The sequence below is a fragment of the Terrapene carolina genome, unplaced genomic scaffold (genome assembly GCF_002925995.2).
Source record: "Terrapene carolina triunguis isolate 2854851 unplaced genomic scaffold, T_m_triunguis-2.0 Scaffold89, whole genome shotgun sequence".
NCBI lineage: Eukaryota > Metazoa > Chordata > Testudines > Emydidae > Terrapene > Terrapene triunguis.
The window spans coordinates 743,218-767,003 of record NW_020664440.1 but is presented as its reverse complement, the minus strand read 5'-3'; the positions used below and the strand labels follow the sequence as shown (position 1 = coordinate 767,003).

Sequence of the window (23,786 nt, the reverse complement as noted above, 5' to 3'; positions counted from 1 at the left end):
TTACCTAAATCTCTCTGTTACAGAGTTCTCTTCACAACTCCTCATTTCCACAGGCATTCAGCATCTGCCCTTATCAGACAGCCTGAAATTTGTAATGGACATGCAAGATTCTGCTGCATGGGTCAGGTGCAAACTCCATGTATTGTCTTGAAACTAAAACCTAGGGGCTCATTAAGTGCTGAGATTGCAATTCAAGCACACTTGTTTGCCCCAGCTAATGAAAACCAAACAGACCAGTCCCTGGTGTGCACTCCCTGTTGGTTTGTACCCTTAATCTTGCTGCATCGTTCAAATGTCCTTAAAAGACAGTGCAGTCACAAAAGGATTATATATATATATTTGCACTACAACCGAATTTCACTAATCTGCATGCTGTCGAATTCATACATAAACAATGGGTGTCTCACCCTCTTCCAAGCACAGATTTAATAGCAAAATAGCTCAAGGTTGAAAGTGTAAGTTAAAAAAAATGAGTGCAGCAATGCAATCAAAGAAGCATATTCATTTTTATGATTCATTACAAGAGCAAAGTCATACAACTTCATTGCTTTTACCAAACAGACAACATTACATTATGAAGTATTATAAAACTACACTGCAGCTGTCAAAATAAGCAAACGGGGATAATGTATCACAAAATGTACTTTGCTTTTTCATTAGGCTTGTTCACTTACTCACTCATTCACAAAATTCAGTAATTTACAGTGGGTCTCCCAGTCGTTAATCTGAATTAGTGAAATTCTGCTGCACTTGTCAGGCCACAGTATGCACCAAAGGTACCGTGACAATAAATGTGGGTTATATAGAACACACCTTATTAAAAACTATCTTAGAAAGTTTCGATAATGCTGGCGAAACAGCTGGCTGCCAAGGGGTTCTCAAGAACTTGGTGCCCTACAGGTATAGAATATGTGAGCGAATCCTGGTGAAAAACACATGGCTTCCCATTGTCTGAGTCTATATACTCTGTCTTCCACTTCCCCTCCTTCTCTGGAAGATTTGACCAAGATTTGTCAGGCTTCCCCAGCTGGAGTATTCAAAATTACTTTACCATGGAATCCACCTTTTGCATACCATGTGCAGCCGAAGTATCATCTTTTAGTCTTGTCTCCCAGGCTCCAGGAAGCAAGTACATGTATGTTGCTTCCTGCCTTTTCATACCTCTAAATAAGCCTGACCAATATCATAGAAGATTAGGGTTGGAAGAGACCTCAGGAGGTATCTAGTCCAACCCCCTGCTCAAAGCAGGACCAACCCCAGCTAAATCATCCCAGACAGGGCTTTGCCAAGCCAGGCCTTAAAAACCTCTAAGGATGGAGATTCCATCACCTCCCTAGGTAACGCATTCCAGTGCTTCACCACCCTCGTAGTGAAATAGTGTTTCCTATTATCCAACCTAGACCTCCCCCACTGCAACTTGAGACCATTGCTCCTTGTTCTGTCATCTGCCACCACTGAGAACAGCCTAGCTCCATCCTCTTTGGAACCCCCCTTCAGGTAGTTGAAGGCTGCTATCAAATCCCCCCTCACTCTTCTCTTCTGCAGACTAAATAACCCCAGTTGCCTCAGCGTCTCCTCGTAAGTCATGTGCCTCAGCCCCCTAATTATTTTCATTGCCCTCCGCTGGACTCTCTCCAATTTGTCCACATCCTTTCTGTGGTTGGGGGCCCAAAACTGGACACAATACTCCAGATGTGGCCTCACCAGTGATGAATAATCACTTCCCTCAATCTGCTGGCAGTGCTCCTACTAATTCAGCCCAATATGCCGTTAGCCTTCGTGGCAAGAAGTGCACACTGTTGACTCATATCCAGCTTCTTGTCCACTGAACTGCTGCTTAGCCAGTCGGTCTGCAGCCTGTAGCAGTGCATGGGATTTTTCTGTCCTAAGTGCAGGACTCTGCACTTGTCCTTGTTGAACCTCATCAGATTTCTTTTGGCCCAATCCTCCAGTTTGTCTAAGTCATTCTGGACCCTATCCCTCCCGTCCAGCGTATCTACCTCCCCCCCCAGCTTACTTGCTGAGGGTGCAATCCATCCAATCATCCAGATCATTAATGAAGATGTTGAACAAAACCGGCCCCAGGACCAACCCCTGGGGCACTGCGCTTGATACCGGCTGCCAACTAGACATCGAGCCATTGATCACTACCCATTGAGCCCGACAATCTAGCCAGCTTTCTATCCGCCTTATAGTCCATTCATCCAATCCATACTTTTTTAACTTGCTGGCAAGAATACTGTGGGAGACCATATCAAAAGCTTTGCTAAAGTCAAGATATATCACATCCACTGCTTTCCCCATATCCACAGAAACCAGTTATCTCATCATAGAAGGCAATCATAGAATCATAGAATACCAAGGTTAGAAGGGACCTCAGGAGGTCATCTAGTCCAACCCCCTGCTCAAAGCAGGACCTAATCCCCAACTAAATCATCCCAGCCAGGGCTTTGTCAAACCTGACCTTAAAAACCTCTAAGGAAGGAGATTCCACCTTCTCCCTAGGTAACCAATTCCAGTGCTTCTCCACCCTCCTAGTAAAAAAGTCTTTCCTAATATCCAACCTAAACTTCCCCCACTGCAACTTGAGACCATTACTCCTTGTTCTGTCATCTGGTACCACTGAGAACAGTCTAGATCCATCCTCTTTGGAACCCCCTTTCAGGTAGTTGAAAGCAGCTATCAAATCCCCTCTCATTCTTCTCTTCTGCAGACTAAATAATCTGCTAAATAATAAATAAGCAATCAGGTTGGTCAGGCATGACTTGCCCTTGGTGAATCCATGTTCCTGATCACCTTCCTCTCCTCCAAGTGCTTCAAAATGGATTCCTTGAGGACCTGCTCCATGATTTTTCCAGGGACAGAGGTGAGGCTGACCAGTCTGTTGTTCCCAAGATTCTTCTTCTTCCCTTTTTTAAAGATGGGCACGATGTTTGCCTTTTTCCAATCGTCTGGGACCTCCCCCGATCACCAAGAGTTTTCAAAGATAATGGCCAATGGCTCTGCAATCACATCAGCCAAGTCCCTCAACACCCTCAGATGCATTACATCCAGCCCTATGGACTTGTGCATGTCCAGCTTTTCTAAATAGTCCTTAACCTGTTCTTTCACCACTCAGGGTTGCTCACCTCTTCCCCATACTGTGCTGCCCAGTTCATCAGTCAGGGAGCTGATCTTGTCTGTGAAGACCGAGGCAAAACAATCATTGAGTACTTCAGCTTTTTCCACATCCTCTGTCACTAGGTTGCCTCCCCCATTCAGTAAGGGTCCCACACTTTCCCTGACCACCTTCTTGTTGCTAACATACCTAAAGAAACCCTTTTTGTTACCCTTCACATCCCTTACTAGCTGCAACTCCAATTGTGCTTTGGCCTTCCTGATTACACATCTGCATACTCGAGCAATATTTTTATACTCCTCCCTAGTCATCTGTCCAAGTTTCCACTTCTTGTAAGCTTCAGTTTTGTGTTTAAGCTCACCAAAGATTTCTCTGTTAAGCCAAGCTGGTCGCCTGCCATATTTGCTGTTCTTTCTGCATTTCGGGATGGTTTGTTCCTGCTCCCTCAATAAGGCTTCTTTAAAACACAGCCAGCTCTCCTGGACTCCTTTCCCCCTCATATTAGCCTCCCGGGGGATCCTGCCCATCAGTTCCCTAAGGGAGTCAAACTCTGCTTTTCTGAAGTCTAGGGTCCATATTCTGCTGTTCTCCTTTCTTCCTTTTGTCAGGATCCTGAACTCGACCATCTCATGATCACTGCTGCCCAAGTTGCCACCCACTCCTACTTCCCCTACCAGTTCCTTCCTGTTTGTGACAGCAGGTCAAGAAGAGCTCTGCCCCTAGTTGGTTCCTCCAGCACTTGCACCAGGAAATTGTCCCCAACACTCTCCAAAGACTTCCTGGATTGTCTGTGCATTGCTGTATTGCTCTCCCAGCACGTGTCAGGTAATCACCTCTCTCCTCAGATAAATCCCTGGCTCCCTGTTCATTTCACAATGCAGTACAAAACTTCCCACTTCATACAGCCATCCTCGGACTTGTCCTATCTCGTTGCACAGGCCTTGGCCCTGATTATGAGCAGTATCCTGGATCCTTTGTGCTGCTCCAGTGGCTGACTGCCCTACTGAGGATGACCCACTGCCTGAGGGAAATTATCCAATTGCAAAGTACCCCTTGGGGCTGCTCAAGCTTGCACAAGGGGCTCACCTGGCTCCTGGCAGCCCGAGATCACAGGAGATCCAAAGGATGCATAAACCTGAGCTCAGCTACAGGCCAGAATCAGCGCTCTTAACAATTTCTACCCCCTTTCCCTGCTCCTGCCTTTCTTCTAGCATCAGCCTCATCTCTGTCCCTTCACGTCCCACTGCCCATTGCTGGGGTGAGCCTTTCTCCTGCGCAGCTCCTGTCTACTCTGAAACCTGTCTAGACATGCTTTTCTCTGTCCCTCTGCTGCCACCCCATTTCTTCAGAATTGTAACTTGACATGGAACGTTGTCTGCCCTGCTGAGACCTCTTCAATTCTTCGTCCCGCTGCTATTTAGTACTTATCTCTGTGAAACATTTGGACACACAGTTGATCTGTCTGCAAGACACTGTCAAAGTGAAGCTATACTTCATTGTTTCAGTAACTAGTTGTACCCTAAACAGCTTATTCTTATAGATTAGCCTCTTATTATGCCACTAAAACCATGTGAAGGTTTAAGCTAGCTCAGTGTCAACACTGTGAGCTATAGCTCCAGAGATCTACAGTAGGTTGAGGCGTGACCTCTCACTTCCCAAGGCATTGTTAAGTTCAGTCATGTCATCAAGTTGACACTCCTAGGTTCCACTGAGATCCAGCTGCTTGCAGTACACAGGCATCTTTCTAGCAAAATAAGCCCATTGTTACCCTTGCAACATAAGAGTGTCCCGGTGGGTGTAGGGGTGGGATTCATGGGGTTTCTTTGAGTCTCCATTGAAGCAGACTGCCAGGCAGCCAAGGCAGAGCAGGAATTCACTTGCATCCTGATCCTGAAGTTGTCTCCACACAGACATAAGGGTCACCCACACAGAGACAGTTACAGGATTAGGGTCCTACGTCCCTCTTTCCAGGATGATATCAGTCTCATGTAACTTCCAAAGTTCACTTTCCTTTCAGAAAAGCTATTCCTTTTTATAATTTTCTCTTTTTTTTTTACAACGGTAAATTATACATCTGCTCTGCTACACAAAAGCGTTTATTACTCAGGATTCCTTTGTAGTTATCCTATTGTTACTGGAAAAACTTGCTACTTTTAAAAGCAGATTACACTGCAAAAGCATAGTTTTTGCCACATTGATTAAATTTACAGCTTAATTTTACACTGTTGTTATATCAAAATAAAACCAGGTTAGTGTAATGATATGCCAAAAGTCCAGTGTTGTCTTGAGTGTATTTGTTTAAATGATTCCTCTCACAGAGAAGGAAAAGTAATTTTCAGGTTTTGTTTTCAGCAGCACACCTGTTAACTCATTTGATTATATTAATGTTAAAGTTATTGTTCCATTGAGCTGGACTTGTCCATTGATTTTTAAAAGCCCCTCGCTCCCTAGTCATCCATTAAGAATAAATGGGATGCAGTCTGTGGCACAGGACAGCAGAATCCTGCTGGGGGTTGACTGTATGAGAGAAAGCAAACGATGTTAGCCGCAACAAGACTAGTTAGAAGGCGTTTTATGAATTGATGAAACATTAAAACGTAATTCTTAAAATGAAGAGTTTGCTTGTGTTCAGCCTTTTAGCTCTATAAAACCCCCACTAATTGACACTTTGTTAAATGTTTGGGCATTTGAACTAGCAGACAAGTGAAGATAGTGGATAATTGATATGCTTTATTACCGTCTATTTGACTGAGATTAAATGTGAATATGCAGGAATTTTGCCAAGTAACTTATTTCCCTTTAAAAATTCCTTACTGCAAGTTATACAGCCAATACACTGATAAGCAAATGAATCAAAGTTAACAAAGAAGAAAGGGCATAATATTTTTCGTTAAATTAGGTAATAAAACATTGTTTTTCTCTGTTGGCATCATTTATAATGCCAAAAGAGCAGTGAACACCAAGTTTGAAATCTAGCCAGCAAATCACCAGTATAATAAAATGGAAGTTTAGTCTTTAAGTAAAATTGCAATTTAGCTCCTACTAAACGTAAAACATAATGGGAGTTGTGCGTACTTCCTTAAGGAAGATCTGACCACCAAACAGCAAGATCTATTAATTATTAAATGATTATTAACCTGCAAGTCAGGTCTTTCGCTACTGTTTTCAGCCTAATGTAAATGAATATGCATGTGTTCCTTTTGCTTTTAATAAACTACTAAAATATATCCATCAACAGTTGACATTGAAAGAAACTCCTGTTAGTTTAATAGGCTAGATTCTCAACGGCTGTAAGCCAACTGATGTCAGTGTACCTACGCCGACTGACAGTGTTTGCACCAGCTGAGGATCTAGCTCCATGTGTAGCCCTCCCGGCTGACACCCTGAGAGCGAAGGGCTATGAGGTGCAGATGGACACCCTGAGTGTCAGAGCCCTGGGAGCCTGGGACCCCTGCAACGAACGAGTGCTGCGGACCTGCGGGATCGGTCGACGCTACGCACGTCTCATGCGGCGCCTCATGGTCTCAGACACCATCCGATGGTCCAGGGACATCTACATCGAGCACATCACCGGCCACCGACAGTACCAGGAGGCGTGAGCCAGAGTGACATCGTTCTCCCACTACTAGAAAGGGACCAAGTGACCTTCTCCGTTGGATTATATGAACTGGAACCATAAACTCCCTAAACATTAAATCTCACCAAATGAGGGTCAATCCATCCTCATCATCATATCCACTCATTATACTCCACACCCGAACACAACCACTCTATGAACTTCATACCCTCATATCTCAATGTCTGTACTTTGACCCATCAACCTTTTACCCCCAATCGGGGATATTGCAGACTATGTATTCCTCATGCCACCTAAGCTTAACCCAAACTTTGCACCCTCGATAATCTGTATGTTATTCCCTGATAACCAGAAACTTCTATGCTCAAACTCTGTTCACTATTTATTTATTTTTAACATCATCTTAATAAAAATTTTAAATCTGTTCATGACTGCTTTACTCTGTCTGGACCTGACTCTGCTTCCATGGAAGCTAATGGAAAGATACTTTAATAAGAGCTGAATTAGGATCTCCATGTACAATCTCACTTGTACTTTTATCGACCTCTTCTTTAATTAGTCAGTCATTAAAAATTAAATTAGTCAGGTTTAAAAATAAAATCTCTTTGCTTCCTTTAGGATTACTGAGCATTTAGTTGGCCATGTAACAGACTGACAATATCCTGTAATATCCTGAACAAATCTTATGGAATTTAGATAAAATTTATTGAATTAAATTAAACCTTATTGAATTAGTCTGAATACCTTTGGGGTCCATTTTGTTAAAGATGCAATTGTGTATGTGTTATTGTGGCACTGTATGTACCTTCTCTTCCCTATTAGGAGGGGGTATGCTAATTTGCTACCTCCCTTATGAACACTTTGAAGCCACCTCCTGGAGAAATGTGCATATACTAATTCAAACTGGATTCTCCAGCGACCAACAGACAAAGAAAGGGGTTTGGATAAATAGCCTGGTTTTAAACTGTTGTGGGGCCTTTTCTTCCTGATCCAGCAAATAGACAGGACCCCTGGTCCACGGAGGGCCCCAGTCCTCAGGACTGGGGGCTTGTTCTGAGCTGAAGCTGTGATGAACTCATGACCACAGCAGACGCCCCGTGAGGGGGGGTTGAAGCACTGATCCTACCATGTTAGGGTTGGGGTCCGTTCTGGTAAACTTGTTAATATGTGTAGTTTCTTTTATCGTTTTTGATGTTTTCTTTGTAGTACCTTTTACCTTAAGAATAAATTAGGCTTCACTAGGAAGTGCTGTGTGGTAATTTACATCTGTAGCAATTACACCTGTTAACTGTCTCTAAAGAGAAAGCCAGTAGGTGTCCTTGGCCAACTTGTCTGTGCTGGGAAGTAGACAGTAAAGACAGTCAGAAGGGAGAGGAACGCAGGTCTCCACCCAAGACAGGCAGCAGCTGGGGATCTAGAAGCCCGAAATTGGGTGCCCTGTGTGGTCCACTGACGGGAACTACTAGTGCAGTTGCCCTGAACTGTGACAGGCTGGATTTGCTGAAGTGGTGGATAGCAGGCAAGAGGCAAGACCAAGAGCTTGTGACATTCTGTAAATTTGCTTGTGATTTTCTAAATCTTTGTGCTAGCAAAATAGAAAGTTCCAGTAAGGCATACAGTAAATGAAGATATTATGTATTAAGGATGGAATGAATCTGTCACTTTGACGGATTGTGAGGCAAAGAACAGATTAACAGATTACTCATAGTCAGAATGCAGCTCCCTGTGAAAAATGTGCAGGAAATGATAAGTGTTGGTTTGTGCTGATTTAATGATATTTTAAAACTACAATAACATTCTAGGAGAGTAATAAAATATAGCTCGTGCCTTGCATTTTTTAATCATCAACATATTGCCACTTTGACCTTAAAATAATTGTGATATTTCTTTTTGAAATATATCTTTCAAGTCATACAAACTTGTATTGCAAAATAAAAATTTGACATACCATATTTTAGTCCTGTTTAAGCATTCTATTAAAATGTACACTTGAAAATCTTTTTCCTTGATTTGTGTATATAAATATACTATGTATCTTTGTAGGTAATGCATTCTATTATTCTTCGGCACATTCTCTCTATTATCCATCATAGAAATGTTGTTTTCTGACCTGGAGTTGAGAAAAAATGAACAGTTATCTCAATTAGGAATTTATTTATAAACACTATTGAATGTCTCATGGTTTTATGTCATTTTTGATTTAAGTAATTGTGAGAATGTTCAAATAGCAAAACTGAAGTGTTTTTAGAGGCAGTAATGGACAGTTTAAGACTAAGATGACTGCAGCATTATTATTGACATAGCTGATGGCAGTAACTGAAATTTGATTTCAACATTTTGTATCCCCAGAACAGATATAAGATGAACCAGAAGTTACATACACAGCACAAGCATCTTTTCTTGTTGTTCATTGTTAATGGACTTCAGAGCTCCTAAAGTCACTGTAAAACTAGTTTTGAAGAGCACACATTTGTTATTTTAATGGAACTGTTACCATAAAACAAGATGACTTCTCCAACTACATGTACATTATACATTACAATGTAAAGCCCCAGTCATCCAAATGCTTACACATGTGATTAACATTACGCACATGAGAAATCCCATCTACCAAGTGCTTTATGGATACTAATCAGAGACATAGACATTTTGTTTCTGTATTTCTTCAAAATATATTTGTAGCTTTGGCCCACAAATTGTGGTGTTTTGACCTCATGTAGAGTTAGTGAAATTATTCATTGCCAATAAGTTACTCGACAAATTCAGCCCTTTTCATCTGCTTGTGAATCATTCATGAACCTGTCCTCATCTGTTGTTCCTAAATATTCACGAAATAGTTTATGCAATTAAATATCAGCCTATCAGTTATTCCTACATAAGTCCTCTTCAACTATTTACTGTTCATTATTGTCAGTGTTTGATTGGTCACATAAGTCAAATGATATTTTTTCTGCTCCTTGATTGGACAACTCAATTTTTTTATGCAGAAGAATAATCAATAGCACATAATAACTAACACACTTTCTGTTTGGATTTTGAGACAAATGTGCTAAAACTTATATAAAGTTTGGGCTTTACAATAATTTTGAGCAAATAAACCAGTTTTCTGAATACTCATACAAACAAATATCCGTGGAACAAATATGCCAATATTCATTCACAAATGTACTTATTAATTATCATTTTTTTACTATTTGACTAGCTCCAGCCTCACAACTATGCAAATCAGGGTATGAAGCTGTGATGATCTGGGAAATCTGTCTGTACAAGTTCTGAATTTGGGTTGATTCTGTGAGGTGGTGGTTATGAGGTTGCTGTATCAGCCACTGCGTCTCTATCTGTTTTGTATCCACCATTACTGACAAAGTTTAAGCACATCCCTCCCTGACCAGGTACAATGGTGGGTCATTGGAACTGAGCAACTGCCTAACCAGAGTGAAGCACCGCAGGACAGTGGGTTGACTGGAGCCTAGGAGAAACTACTTCCTCCTGCTTGTCTGTAGGGAGGGGAGAGTGAAGTGTGGAAAGTTCCCAACAAGACAAAGAGACAGAGGCAACAAAGCAGGCATTTAAAAAAGACACGCAGAATGACCAAGGAAGCTTTGGGCAGGAGAGAGGTCGGGGACGGATTAGTCAGAGAAGGCTGGCTGGTGAGAGGAAGTTCCACATTTCAGAACACAGATCACGTGCTGCAGCAGAAGGATCCTGAATGCCGCTAGCCCAAAGAATGCTTTGGAGTGGTGAGGAAACTGAGGCGGGAACATGTTTGAAAGATTTATTTTTGTATAGATATTTATATTCCTCGGGTGATTAAATAAAGAACAATGGTGTTAGAATCCTGTGCAAAGTGTCTGTGTTTTCTGTGTTACGCCGCTGCATGTGCCCTTGGAGAGTTCCCTTGGGACTCAGAACGTTCACACAGCTGGAGCTCTGGGAGAGGCTGTGCTTAAGCTACAGGGGAGGGGGTCAGCCTGGTTCCAGGGGCTGGGCAGTCGGCAGCATGGTTGCAGCTCTCAGGAGGGGTTGCTAAACAGAGGGTGTACACCCCAAGAGTGTCTAGAGACCCCGGACAACAGCAGAGTCTAGTCTCAGTTCAGATTCTGGAGGTTTAAAACCCACAGGATCCAGCAGTTGTATCCCCTCACAGCAAGCAGTCTGGTGAGTGTCCAGAAGGGGGAGCTCGTCCAGATCTGTCTACATGGCGTGAAATAGGTACCTGTTAGAGCACGCCAACAGGGTCTACATGGGACTGTTAACTTTACAAATCACACCCCTGTGGTGCGCTTTCCCACATCGTGTTGGCAAGCTCTAACATTTCAAGAAGGGACCTGCAGTGCTCCTGAATTCTGCTATTGCTAGCAATCTATTGTTAATGGTGACAATTGTGATATGCTACTGTTACTGTCACTGGCAAAGGCTTTGTATCCATGCTAGTTATAAAGTATTGGCAAGGTTTCCCAAGCATACTTTACTGATCGGCACAATTTGTTGCAAAGATTAATTAAGTTTGTCACATAGCTATAACAGAAGCTGTTTACAGAAATACAAATGATTATGTTCATTTTTAAATGCTACTCAACTATCTTGTGATTTTCAATATATTATAATTACTTCCTGAATCTGTAAGACAGATTTTCTGATGCAAATATTGGAGGAAAAAAGGAACGAGATGGTAAAATTGTATAGTGCATGCTGTTACGTACCTTGACATGAAAAATAAGTTACAGAATAACTGTAAGAATCTTAATGCCAAAGTCAGTGCTAAACCTAACTTTGAATGTTTATGAAAACTGCCACTTCTGGACCGTCACATAATGTGACTCACAATGTCAAAGAGTGTACTGTTTAGCATTCAACTTTGTTATCAAGAAAGCCATAGATAGGTCCTGGCATGTTGATTGTATTGATTACAGCTTGAGGTCTTGATAATAGCATAAACAGAGGGTGTCTCTAATTAATCAAAATGCTTGATTAGTTTTTCTGTTTTGAGGAGATAAACTGGCTTCTTTAAGAAATTCACCCTAAAACGATTCTTTCTTCAGTCAGTGTAAGATGAAGGATAAATTAGACATGCAGCCCACAATCTACATTGCTAAGCATTCTAATGACCAGTTGTCTGCTGGACTTCTTATTTTATACAAAGATATAAAAAAGATTTCAACAAGGAATGTTATAAAAAATGTAGCTCACTTGTACTCTCTCCCGCTCACACACACATGCTGTCTTAGGTGCTTCCTTGAAAGCTGGGCCCCAAGAGGTTACAAGTTTCATGTGTGCCTAATGCCTGTCTTGACTGCTAGAGCAAAGCATCTGTCAGCATCTCCACTAGAAACCCACTTTTTAGAGGTTTATCAATCAATTGCAAATCTTTGCTTTCTTCTGAGAGTTGGCAGACAGGATCTCAGCACAGATATGAATTTTGTTTACCAATTTTGGGAACGGTTGGGTTGGTCATGTGTGGAAATATGAGATCCATTTTTAACATGCATTTGTTTGAATGGCTTCAACTTTAAAAGTAACGTTTGGCCAACAAGAAGTCCATAATATTAAATTGAAAAGAAAAAAAATTAAAAGAGCCAAGCTATTGCAGTTTAAAAATTGGCCATTGCACCAGCAGGGTATGAATAGGCACCTGCTGGAGGTATTGTCTTTCAGATGAGACACAGTCTAGTCCTCTCTCTCTCTGGATCTGACCCACCACTCTTCCTTAAAGGTTTTGTGGTGTTTTTTGCTGGTGTAGGGTATTAACATGCATGTTCCAGCAAAACATTGCATTTTATATTCTTTCGATTCCCCCTGTAACTTCTCTTGGAGCTTGTCTTCACTCAGAACATGGTGGTGTTTGAATGTGATTGTGAAGAGTCAAGTTAGCTGTCATGATGCTTGATCATGACTGACCACACAGCACGAATCTGGTCAAATCTGAGATTAAACATCATGTCAGCTAATTATGATTAAACCCTTGTCCCAGCAGTAGCACAAAAACTCAAGAACTTGTGCTTGAGGTAGATAATACCAGAAATGCAAATTGCAGCAACTGAAGTGTTTTTAACTGTGACTCTGTGGGTTACAGTGCACTCACTTACCTCACTGTCATTCTGTGACACTTCGGACACTTGGGTAGAACTGGATACTCTTTAGGGTGTTTTTGGAGAACGTGTGTGTGGAGAGTTGTAGTGAGAAATGGTCATGAGTGTGGACTGGTGCTCACGGCCAGTGGCTGAGTGGTAGCAAGGACTGGTGGTGAAGTTGGTCATCTAGGTGCAAATACAAGGATGGTATGAAAGAACATTTCAAATTTTATTTTGTACATATTAAAATGATGGAAAATTCAGTATCTCTCTCTCTTTAAATCCTCTATCGTACTTGGTGACGTTCTGCCCCAGCAGTTGTGTTTTCTGAGGTGGAAAATTAGGTTTTTTCATCTTGGCTGCAAAAGAGCAGGTGTATGTCCCCAGATTCACCCCAGATTGTGTGTACATACCAGCAGCAGATGATGTGGAAGCAATAACATGCACCAGCAGCACAAGAACCAACTGAGAGAAGGAAAGCAAACGGCATATTTTAGCAGCCACAGCAACCAACTGAGCTCTGCCAGGTTTCTCTTTCAGAAACAAATCCTAGCCTGTGTTATCTCAGGTCGGCATGGATTTGCAGAAAGCACTGGAAGCACCAGTATCTTACCTATTTATTAGGTGCCAGATCATGGGCCCCAAGCTGGCAGCAGAAAGTAGTGAAAAGCCAGCAGATCTGGCTGGCTTCATGAGCAGAGGAATCCTCCTCCTCCTGGCCTCCGGCATAGGGACGTGCCCAGGACATCCCTGTGTCTGGCTGCTGGAACAGCCCATGGGGACCATGACCAATAATGTATTAGTTACAGCAGCCCTGAAATTGCTCTGACGTATGCCAGAAACCCACCCAGTCCGAAGCCAGCCCCAGCATGAGGCAAACATAAGGGGGGCACCTTTAAAGGCACCTTTGTCCCTTCCCTTCCCTCCCTCCCCCGCCGCCTTCAGTTTTGCACTGAGCACAGCTTGACCCAACAGGAGGGATCTAGGTTTATGTCTGGAGACATGGCCTTAATCTAATAAAGTAGGATTGGTTACCACGGTCCACATCAGGATTCCATGTTCAAATGTCAAGGCTTCTAATGCATTGAAGGCTAGTTCCTGGTTTCTGTGGAAGTTTTGACAAATACCAGAGATCTGCAGTAAAAACGGATGGGCCAGTTAACTTGTAGCTGTTTTCCCATATTGAAACATGGCCCCCTAGTGGTGGGCAGGAGCTGGTTTGATTGAAAGAACTGCCCTGGTAACCGGAGCATGCTGATGCTGCGACTTCTGCCCAAATGCTGTTGGTGAAAAAGTCTGCAGCTCAGTCTGCAACCAAAACACATATTTCCCTAAAGGACTGTTTTATTCTCCATTACCTGAAATACGATGCTTTCTGTCCTACCACATTCAACTGCAACAAATGGAGTGCAGTATAGGAACAACTGGATTTTGTATGAACACATGATAACATGAAAGTCATTTCACAAAGCTTTAGAAAGTACAAAGTGCAACAAAGGCATAAAAAGCAGGTCAAGTTAAATAAGGGATAAATAAGCCATCCGTGGATTATCTGGCCCAGACTCCCTTCTTAACTACAGAAGGCCCACCAAATCCTGTGCCACCACTGCAGCAGCTGGGGCCCGGGCAAGTCTTCTAACTCTATATATTCAGCCAGTAAAATGTGTTCTTGATTTAACTCTGCATTTCTTAGCTCTGTGGTAATTATACAAAAAGGTGTCCTAGTGAATGTACGTGTACGAATTATTGTTTGTACTGCAGTAGCACCGAGGGGCTTCAAGTCCTTTGTGTTAAGCATGGGACCAACACGTAACAAAAAGCTGGGCCCTGCCCAGAAGAGCGTACGGTCTTACTGTGATTGTGCTACTACGCTCTCTTCCTCTGCCATCAGGGATTGTAGGTAACAAGATTTATGCTACTGTTGTATAATTTTCCCATTTATAGGGGTCTGGTACATGTTGTTATTCCTTTCTCCCCCCCCCCCTTTTTTTTTTCTTTTACTACACTGAACATTCTTCTTCCCTATCACTTTTGTTGGATATATTCTGGAAATACTAATGCAGTAAATAAAAACAAATGTTCCTTTGAAAATCAGACCAAACGTGTATACATGTGTAAATATGTGTATGTATATAATTATGCAAGTATATTCATAGAATGAACTAACTGTGTTGCAGTTTAATATAAACCTGTAATTTGCTGCCATATAGGAATTTTTCTTTCTGCTATAATTAGAGAAACAAATCAAATGTCGTTAGAAAATGCTCCATTAGCAAGAAAGTCCATGAGAAGTCTTTATAGATGTGTTGTTATGAATGTGTTTTAATGTGTATTTGTCTGTGATTATGAAATTCCATTATATAGCATGTTAACTGTGCTTATTTCATTAGTTTTGGTTTAGTGCTTGGTGTTAGCAGTATCTCAAAATGCAATGCACATAAAATGGGCAATTTTAAAATAGAGGTGGGTTTTGTTGTTCAGATATTTTCTGTTATAGTTAAATGCCCATATTCGTGAATGTGTTTACTTGAAGGAAAATTACTTTGTGAGCTTTAGGGCTCACTGTAGAACTGCTTAGAAATTTCTACCTAGGAGATACTCGTTTTGCTGCTAAGCACACCTTAATTTTCAAACTTTTGAAGAGTGCTGCTATTGAGTTTATTAAATGTGAAAAGCACATAATTTATTTTGTTTCACCACACCTAAGATGTTTATGAAAAGTTTTAACCCTAATGGTGAGATTTAGGGAGGAACAAAACAACTTTGTTCAGAATGACTGACATTTGGATTCATCTTTTTCAGGGACTGGTTAAATGTGTTCAGCCCCCCCATAATTCTTCCAAGCCAAGAGCTAGCAAAGCATATTGAATCTTCAGCAAGTCTAAATATTCCAGGTAGGAATTTATAAAAGTGGGACAGTGAGGAGAATATGTGAAGAATGTGTAATGATTTACGAATTGTAACAGAGATGTATTGCTCAATATTGTTCTCACACTGCTGTTAAATGCGGACTTCTGCAAGGAAGTCAATGTGGTCATTTGGTTGCACTTCCATGGAGTAGATTCTGGTCTGACTCTTTTAAGTCCTCTGATTCTTACTATCAGCTCAGACTGGTAGAGTCAGACAAGGACACTTTCTGTCTCTGATAAGTGGAGAATTCATTTGCATAGTGACTGTTGTCTGCTAATCAAGAGCAGTATGGATTAGCTCTGGAAGGAAATGCATCCTGTTCATTTTGAAAGAGGACGTTGCTGCTGGAGGAGAAGGAGGTAGGAATGGAGAGTCCATGAAGGAGAGATGTGTAAACGTGAGGCTGCAGCCTTTACTCATGCAAGTAATCCCTACACACAAGAATAGCTCCATTGACAGAACTACTCTGATGAGTAAGAATTGCTTATGTAAGTAAAGATTTCAGATCATGTCCTAAATGAAAGCTTGGTGTGGCTCTTGAGCACTGTTAAACAATGGTGAGTCATCACCTACAGTGATAGCAGCACCCATATGTTACGGTTCTTCGCTGGAGGCAGGTCTGGTCCTAGACCAAATGGTGCTCCCAGCGAGAAGCGTCTTTGGTGCCCACCCTCCATTTGTTAAACTTTGACATACCTTATTTTTATTGCAGTTGTAGCCTATTTCACGACTTTGATGCACAATTTGCATGCATAATTTATCCCTGTCATAGGCTCTGTAAAATTTGCCCCTTGCTGCAAACTAGATTGCAACTGAGCTTTTCGCTTCCTATACTGAGCTCCTGAAGGCTTCTTCGGGGGCATCTTTTATTTTCTACGGGGGAAAACAGACAGTATTAGGGAGAGCAAAAGTCTGTGTTCCACAGTCTTAGAAAGTCATCAAACATTACATGTTAAGTATAGCAAAAGAAGTAACGGTATTTCTTTTATATTGCTGCATAGACAGGGGTTTGACAGATACCTCTGGCGTCTCATTAAATATGTCCTTTATTAGTTGCTACTTACACTCTCCAAATCTTAAAACACAAGTACACTTTCACAATTACACAATAAAACAAGGTTCACAATATCGCAGCTGGGCTCTCACTTCGTTCTTATGCCTCACTGACTGACTAGCGACGCCCCGCCCCTTAGATACCCACAAGGGCATGGCTGACAGCATTCTAGGAGGTTTGAGAAAAATGTAGTGCTCAGAAAGGCTGGAAGGTTCCATGAGATTCTACAAAGGTCCAGAACATTCTAGAAGGTTAGTGAAAAATGAATCCACATACGGAATACCTGAAACATGTTACTTCAAACATTCTATTTTCTCTTTTGTCGCTAACAACAAAAACAGCACTCCGAGCCTAGCATCCCTAAATCCGGCTCTGGCTGGAGGATGACAAAGAACGTGTCCTGAAATAGGACAGTGAACAACAATAGAATTAAAATAAATACATCTCTTTCCACAAAGGTCCTTTTTCCTTTTCTGCTACCCTAGGGAATAGAAGAGGTTCCTACATTTTTCACCAGGTACAGAGAATTCAGTGTGAGATCTCATAAATCTCAGCTGTGTATTTTGGCTGCCCAAGGGATGAACATGTCTCAGTGATTTACTGTCTAAAATAGATTTTGCCCCTCAAATTGGGAATCTTTTCATAGGTGTACATTTGTAATTGCTTATGACAGCAAAATAGAACTCTGCTGTCAAGAGGGGACCTTGCTTTGAAGAATTGAATAATATGTTATGTTAAGTGGCCTAAATAAACCAAAGAGAATGGGACAGTAATCCTTGAGTTAAAAGCATGTTAGACATATATTTCTGATAGGGGCCTGAGATGATTCTTGATGTCAGTATTATGGAATCCAAAACTTGCTGCGGTAACCCTAGAATTTCCATAAGGTTGAAAATTGAAAGATTTCATTCAGAAAGTGGCACAGAAGCATATTTGCTAATTTGTTGTTTTTTCCTTATTATTCTCACTAGAATCTCTGACCAAGGTAATTTGTGAAATGCTCATAAATTAACTTGCTTTAATGATAAAATATTTTATGTGTGTGTGAGTCGATAGCAGTGTTTAAATGTACTTGTAGCCATCTTGAATGGACAAACCCCTTGGAGCTGCAAAAACAAGACAAAATTGGACCTGTAAGTGGTAACTGGGTGTTTGCAGTACTTTGTATGAAAGACATTATACAAAAATGTCCTATTCTGTTTAAACCTGTTAGAGCTTTAGTGCGATGCATGTTTTTTTCCCTTAATCCTTTAACTCAGGTTCACTGACAGAAGAACTGCATGCTAGTACTTACCCTTAAATTCCTGAACTGCTTGGTGAATGGGATCAGAATGTTCATACCAACACCCTCTGCTCTGCAATCTTTATTTTAAACAACATGTTAGTTTAATAGTTAATTTTCTAATCTATCTTGGGAAGTTGTACAAATAGCAACACCCAGTCTTCAAGAATTTATGACTCTGAAATCATGAATACCCAAGTGCCAAAGATAACAAAATCATATCAGTAATGAACACCAGTAATTATTTATAACTCATACAAAATATCCTTGTCATCTTTTATATACTTCTTTAACAGTATCCTAAAACAAAAAAGTCAATATAATTTTGCTCATGTTAATAAAAAATTTGGAAGATATTCTTTATTTTGGGCATAATGCAAGGGAAATACTCAAATGGCCAATATTCCATAAAAACCACTGCACTTTAAAGTTTACAATACATTCTTAAGCATGTGCTCCTTTAGAAACATATCCAGAGATGTATCCAGGCGTCAAAGAAATAGACTTCTAGTCAATAGTGTTGCAGAGATGTAATTGAGAGCAAAATTTGAGCCAATATGTTTGATATCTTTAAAAGTTTTATTTTCCTTTGGTCATTGATGTTTATGATTTAGAATCCATTAAATTTTATTTGATATCTTTCATATGAAAAAATAGGTGACCCATGAAGTCACCTATGAGGATAAGCTTGTCTTCCCTGGCTGTGGCAGTGAGAACTTCATCAAGAGCACAGTAGAACTGCTCCTTGTTGTCTTCGTCATCGTCCAGTTTGGGAGTGTACACACTAATGACCTTGGGATACTGGTTGTTACTGAGTTTCAGATGAAGAGTCATGAGACATTCGTTAATACCCATAGGGAGTTCTAAAAGCTGGTTAGCAATTTTGTTCTTGATGGCAAAACCAACCCCATGAATATGCCTCTCTTCAGATGTCTTTCCTTTCCAAAAGAAGGTATAGCCACCTCCATCTTCTTTCAGTTGGTCTTCGTCTGCTCAACGGGTCTCATGTAGGGCAGCAATGTTGATGTCAAATCTTTCAAGTTCTCTAGCTCTTATGGCAGTTCTTTTTGCAGGACAGTCACTGTTCGGGGAATCCATGAAAGTGCGAACGTTCCAAGTGGTGAACTTCCTTATTTTGCTTTGGATGTTCTGAGCGTAGGTAGAGTAATCCCGGTGGACATGGCCAGCCAGCCAGGAGAGCATTGAGACAGCCTATGTTCAGGGCACCTTTTCTAGCCCCTTCCCCTTTCAGGATGAGCAGACGGGATCATGAAAAGGACTGCTCAGTCACAGTGGCAGCTGCCGAAATTGCACTTCTGTCTCACAAGTCCAAGTGCAAGATGACCAACACACGGCTGCCACCTGCAGGCAGATTTGTGAGTAGGGACTCCCAAAGCTCAGTGCTCCTCTTCCCACCACCACTCATCCATCACCACAGGACTTTGGTAGTGAGAGATGTTAACACCCTTGGCAGAGGCCTCTGCATGACATCATTTAACGTGGGGGAGCCAGTGTGCAGGCAACAACCTCACGAAACTTGACAGGAAGGAGCCCTGGACCCAGTGGCGGGGGAGTCTGAGACAACTGGAGGTCTCCGTCCTGCTGCAGCTCTCATCCGCCTTCACAGATGCAGAGAACTGACAAGTTCTCAAATAGGCCTGTTCCGCTGTTGTGGCCCTCAAGATAGTTAAGTCCAAAGCAAACTGCAAAGAGTTACAAAGGGATCTCACAAAACTGGGAGATTGGGCAACCAAATGGGAGACGAAATTCAGTGTTGAAGAAGGAGAGGTTACTTACCTGTACAGTAACTAGAGTTCTTCCAGATGTTTTGTCTCTAGAGGTGCTGCTCCACCTGCCCTCTTTCCCTCGGATGCGGAGTCCTGCTGCTGGGCTTTGTAGCTGAGAAGGAAGTGGAGCGATGGCAAGACTACACCTCCCTATATGCCCTTTTCCGGACCACAAGGCTGTGTGGGGTGCAGGTGCAGACCCACTGACACTGTTGATGAAAAATCTCTCATCAAGGGTGCCCTGATGGGGAGCACCCACGAGGACAAACATCTCAAAGAACTCTACTTACCGTACAGACAAGTAACCTGTATTTCTGTGCGCATCTAACACACCAGCCTATTTTTTGGCCACTTGATCATATAACCTATATATCGTAGTGCAATCCCAGCTGTAAATAGATTCTGAGTGTTGTGAAACTGGTGCTGTTAGCATAACAGGCTATTACTTATTATGAGGTAGCAGCGCATACAAACCACATGATTTGCATTACTGTTCTGAGCAAGAGGTAAACATTTAGGATGGAAATGCAAGATACAGATTGCTTTCAACTGTGAATTGTTTCCTATCAAAAAGTTATATATCATAACTTACATTTAACTTTTATAAAAGACAGAACTGAGAAAAGAACTTTACTATACAAAATGTTTATAGTACATATCCATCTTTAGCGCTATCAGTGTACTTGTACTTGGGGCTAAAAATTGATTTCCATATCCTAAAAACATTCTTGCAGTTAACATAATGCTCAAAATATTAGATTTAAACTGATTTATTAGCTGACTGCATCCTATTAACTCTTTGGCGCTGAGAGTTTTCATATGCCCTTCACCTGTAATGGATGATGGGCTAGAAAATCAGACTCCTACATTACAATCTTGTACAATCAGGGTTAATGTACAAACTGACATTCAAGAAATAGAAATGTTGAATTGCCAGAAAGCAGTAGAAATATTATAAAAATGTACTCCAATTCCTCTGTACCTTGTATTTCAGTAGTTGTTGGAACTGAGGTAGACCCAATTCTTATTGGCTGTTCTGCTACCTGGAAAAAAATCACTAATGGCGTTATCTTGCAAGATGCAAGTTTTTCTACAAAATGTCTAACATGCTGTAAAGTCTAGGAACCAGGAAGTTGTAGTAAGGGTGCATATTGCTTGTGGTAGCAGTAACAAACTTCTTTAGTGTTAGTAGAAACTGAATTGACATTAATCCTTTTAGTGAAATGAAGTATTGCTAAATTTTCTTGCGTGTCATCTGACCATGTTCTCTAGTAGAGTTACTGGGTGAAAATCTGGCCCCATTGAAGCCAATAGCAAAAGTTCATGGAGGATAGATCCATCAATGGGTATTAGCCAGGATGGGCGGGGATGCAAAACCTGGGATGCAAAAACTCTGAAGTGGCCCTAGTCTCTGTTTGCCAGAAGTTGGGAATGGGCAACAGGGGATAGATCTGTGGATTCCATGCACTATGTATCTATACGGCGTAACTGACATCAGAATTTGGCGCACATGATCACCAAACTTTTGTTTTTGCATTGTAACTTTGGTTTCCAGAGACTTGCACTGACATCTTTTTACTGTTATAACAAAACTGTAATGCACCTATAATGTCATGATGTAATGATCAGTATGATGTCAAGACTGTGGGAAATGCAGTCATTATAGTGCATGTGTAGAAATTAATTTTCGGTTACATTTCTTGAACGTTTCATAGTTTATTTGCTGTGGGTTTTTTTCAAAATGGTGCACTGCCTCACTATACTTAAGGACTAATTACTTACAAATTTTATATATTTTTTAAATGAACCCATTTTTGGTTTAGGGATAGTAAAATCTGGAGCAGGATCTAAATTGTTATTTCTGCTGCTCTATACATAAAAAAGATTTATCAGAATAACACTATCTCTGGTTCCCAAACCAATAACATTTTGGATAAGTTTGTTTACCAACTTGAAGCATGATCCAATACACAAGGAGTTTATAGTCAAAGAAATGCCAACTTTACCTATTACAGCACTACTGACATTGTAATAAATTTGTTAAATTAGTTTTGACACAGAATTTCTCCACCCACCTGTTTAAAGCCAATTAATGAAATATTTTGTACATACTTAATTACTTATATTTAATGCATTTATAACTTTCAACAACAGAAATCTGATCAAATTAAATAATAAGTTAGCAAGCTTAAAGGTAAATTGTCTGAGACAAGCATAGCAAGGATCAAATCTCTAAATCAAGACCTTTTGCTTTACGTTAGATTATCTGATTCTTTCATCTATAACATTTTCATGGTTAATACAATTTCATTTTCACAGATTAAGAGCTGGTTCACTGTACTTTTTTATGCATACTATTATACAATTATTTAAGCAATTCTTTGAGAAAGATCTCCGTTAGGAATACTTTGACCCATTATCAATAGATAGATTTTTAGACCAACTTTTAATATACTATTCCAGCAAACTGTCTGTGCTTTCAGTTCTTAGGCAAACTTTGCATTATAATTTTACCTCAATAAATATAAACCTTTAGAAACACAAATGAAAACAGGAATAAATGTTAACCTCAACGGTAACAATTTTAGTATTTTGCACAAAAACCAAGAGATTACACCCTCCTAAAGAGGCACTCTGCCAGATTGTCATCTGTGATAGAAGGGTGCTTTTGCTGTGTTTCAAGAGTGACTAGCAGGGTAATTTTACTCTTATTTTTCTCCCTTCACACAGGTGAAGATGACTTCAGTGCTGAGGAGGATGAGGAAGTTCTGACTCTTTTGTATGATCCATGTCTAAACTGTTACTTCGATCCAGAAACTGGAAAATACTATGAATTGGCTTAGCTAATTCCTGGTTCAGAGAATATTGCTCTCCATCAGAACAGAATTAACATCTATTTCTCTGTAAAGTATTAACCAGAATGTAACATTTTATTGCGTAATTTAAAAGTTTGAATCCGTAAGTCATTTTGCAAGCAAATGAATATATTTTACAAATAGTGTAACATCTTATTTTTGTAGTTTTGTGTTGTTATGATACAGTAGAACATCACAGTGCACAAGCTCTCGTGGCTTTGACAGTTGCTTGTGAGACTAGTTTGTTTTATATTAAATATTGAAAGATTCTGTGTGTGAACAAATTAGGTGGAATCAAAAGGTTTTTCAGTGTTAATATGTAAATTATGGCTTCATACAAAGACAATGTATTTTTTCATTACTGCTTATCAGATGTTCGTTTAAATGGATTCCATGATACCTTAAACTTTGTACTCCAGGAAATGGCGTGTGATGTTCAAAGGCATGTGCTCCATGGGCTCTCTCTCCTTATTCACCAGAAAGAACATCATCTTCCTTCCTCTCCAGGAAAGTCTCCGTACTGATTAAATGGCATTAGAGTAACTGCTTTTGAGAAATCTTATCCACTTATAATCGTTATAAGGTTACTGTAATACACTGGATTACTGCTAGCAGATTTAAAGCCTCTTCATTTCATATTTTTGGGTTGTATGAACGTTTCTTGGGTTTTGTCACAATCCCCTCATTCGACTGTTTGGCACAGAGGTACAGAATCCAAACACTCGAGTGGTATAGTTCATACAGTGCAATGCTGTTCAAAGCTGACCCAGCATGTGCATGGTCAAGCTGTGACTCCAAACCACAAGAGAGATTTGATATCTGACTGGAAAACTCCCTGATCCCAAAGTGTAGTGATGAATCTCACTTCACGGATTCCCTCTTCCAAAGGGTGGGAGTGGTGTTCACAGGAGCTATGGATAGACGTGGGTTCCTAGGGAGGAAGCTATGTGTAGCACTCGTATATGGAGATGCACTCTCAGCACACTTTTCAAGTGCACGTACAGCCGCTGTGTTACACCTCCCAGCAAAAGATGGGATCTGATTAAACCAAATTGTACTTTTTGCTCTGTAATTACTCTGGGGAAGTTCTCCGGCCCGTGCTACACAGGAGCTCAGGCTACGTAATCACAAT

The 23,786-nt window shown here is 40.8% G+C and overlaps 1 protein-coding gene across 1 annotated transcript in view; it reads left to right on the top strand.

Moving 5' to 3' along the window:
- CUNH3orf67 (chromosome unknown C3orf67 homolog) overlaps positions 1 to 23,231 on the top strand; it is a 179,919-nt gene extending 156,688 nt beyond the window's left edge. The window contains exons 14-15 of the mRNA XM_029911205.1: positions 15,569 to 15,660; positions 22,530 to 23,231. Of these exons, the coding sequence (XP_029767065.1) occupies positions 15,569 to 15,660; positions 22,530 to 22,642 (205 nt within the window). The 3' untranslated portion in view covers positions 22,643 to 23,231. The remainder of the gene's footprint in view (positions 1 to 15,568; positions 15,661 to 22,529) is intronic.
- Positions 23,232 to 23,786: the final 555 nt, after the last annotated feature.